This window comes from Triticum aestivum, chromosome 3B (genome assembly GCF_018294505.1).
Source record: "Triticum aestivum cultivar Chinese Spring chromosome 3B, IWGSC CS RefSeq v2.1, whole genome shotgun sequence".
Lineage (NCBI taxonomy): Eukaryota > Viridiplantae > Streptophyta > Magnoliopsida > Poales > Poaceae > Triticum > Triticum aestivum.
Genome location: NC_057801.1, coordinates 100761610 through 100762393, shown reverse-complemented (window position 1 = coordinate 100762393; position 784 = coordinate 100761610). Strand labels below are relative to the sequence as shown.

The following is a 784-nucleotide window of genomic DNA, read 5'->3' as shown; positions in this document are numbered from 1 at the left end:
AAATAACTCTAGGATTTCAGATCGACAAACAGCAAAGTAGTGCGAATCGCTACTCCATCATCCTTGCAATTAACAAGAGAACCGAAAAAAGTAGTTCGAAACCGACAGACACATAGATCATGCATGGCCTAGCTAGCCCTAGCCAACGCGAACAAGCGATATCAAGGAAGCAGATCGTGCAGAGCTAGTCAAGGGACCTCTCACTGGATGCGGTTGCAGATGGCAGGCTGGGTGGCCAAGAAGGCCAGCGCGGACATGTTGGCCACGCTGCCTACCACGGCCTGGAGTTCGACGGCGGCGGCGTGGAGCTGCTCTTCCATGGCTTGCCGGCGCCCGGCAGCGTCGGGGGTCCGGCTGTGAAGCATGAACCGGACGGAGGCCAGGAGGGTGAAGGCACCCTCCACCCCTCGGAGCGCGTCCTGGGCGTGCTCCCTGGCGGCCTCGAGCCTGGTCAGAGCGAGCCATTCGTCGTGGTTGTCGCGGTCGCGGCGGAGGTCGCCAATGCCAGCCAGCGGCCTCGACGGGACGGCCCCGCAGCCATGGAGCGCCAGGATCTCGGCCACCACCATGCTGAATATGACACCGGAGAGGCAGCCGGATGCGTGCTCGACGTGGGTCATCGCGGAGTGCAACGAGGTGTACCGCCCCGCGGCGTTCCGGGTGTCCAGCACCAGTGGGGACGCCAGCACCCTACGCGCGTCGGCGACACTTTTCTCGACGCGGGCGCAGCCGTCGTGCGCCCGTATCGCCACATACTGGTACATCGCCTTCCATTGCGGCGGCT

At 63.1% G+C, this 784-nt stretch overlaps 1 protein-coding gene across 1 annotated transcript in view; it reads right to left on the bottom strand.

Annotated features, from left to right (window-relative positions):
* Window positions 1–200: 200 nt before the first annotated feature.
* The window catches only part of LOC123067369 (uncharacterized), a 2496-nt gene continuing 1912 nt past the window's right edge, over window positions 201–784 (bottom strand). Inside the window, exon 2 of the mRNA XM_044490191.1 lies at window positions 201–782. Within this exon, the coding sequence (XP_044346126.1) occupies window positions 201–782 (582 nt within the window). The remainder of the gene's footprint in view (window positions 783–784) is intronic.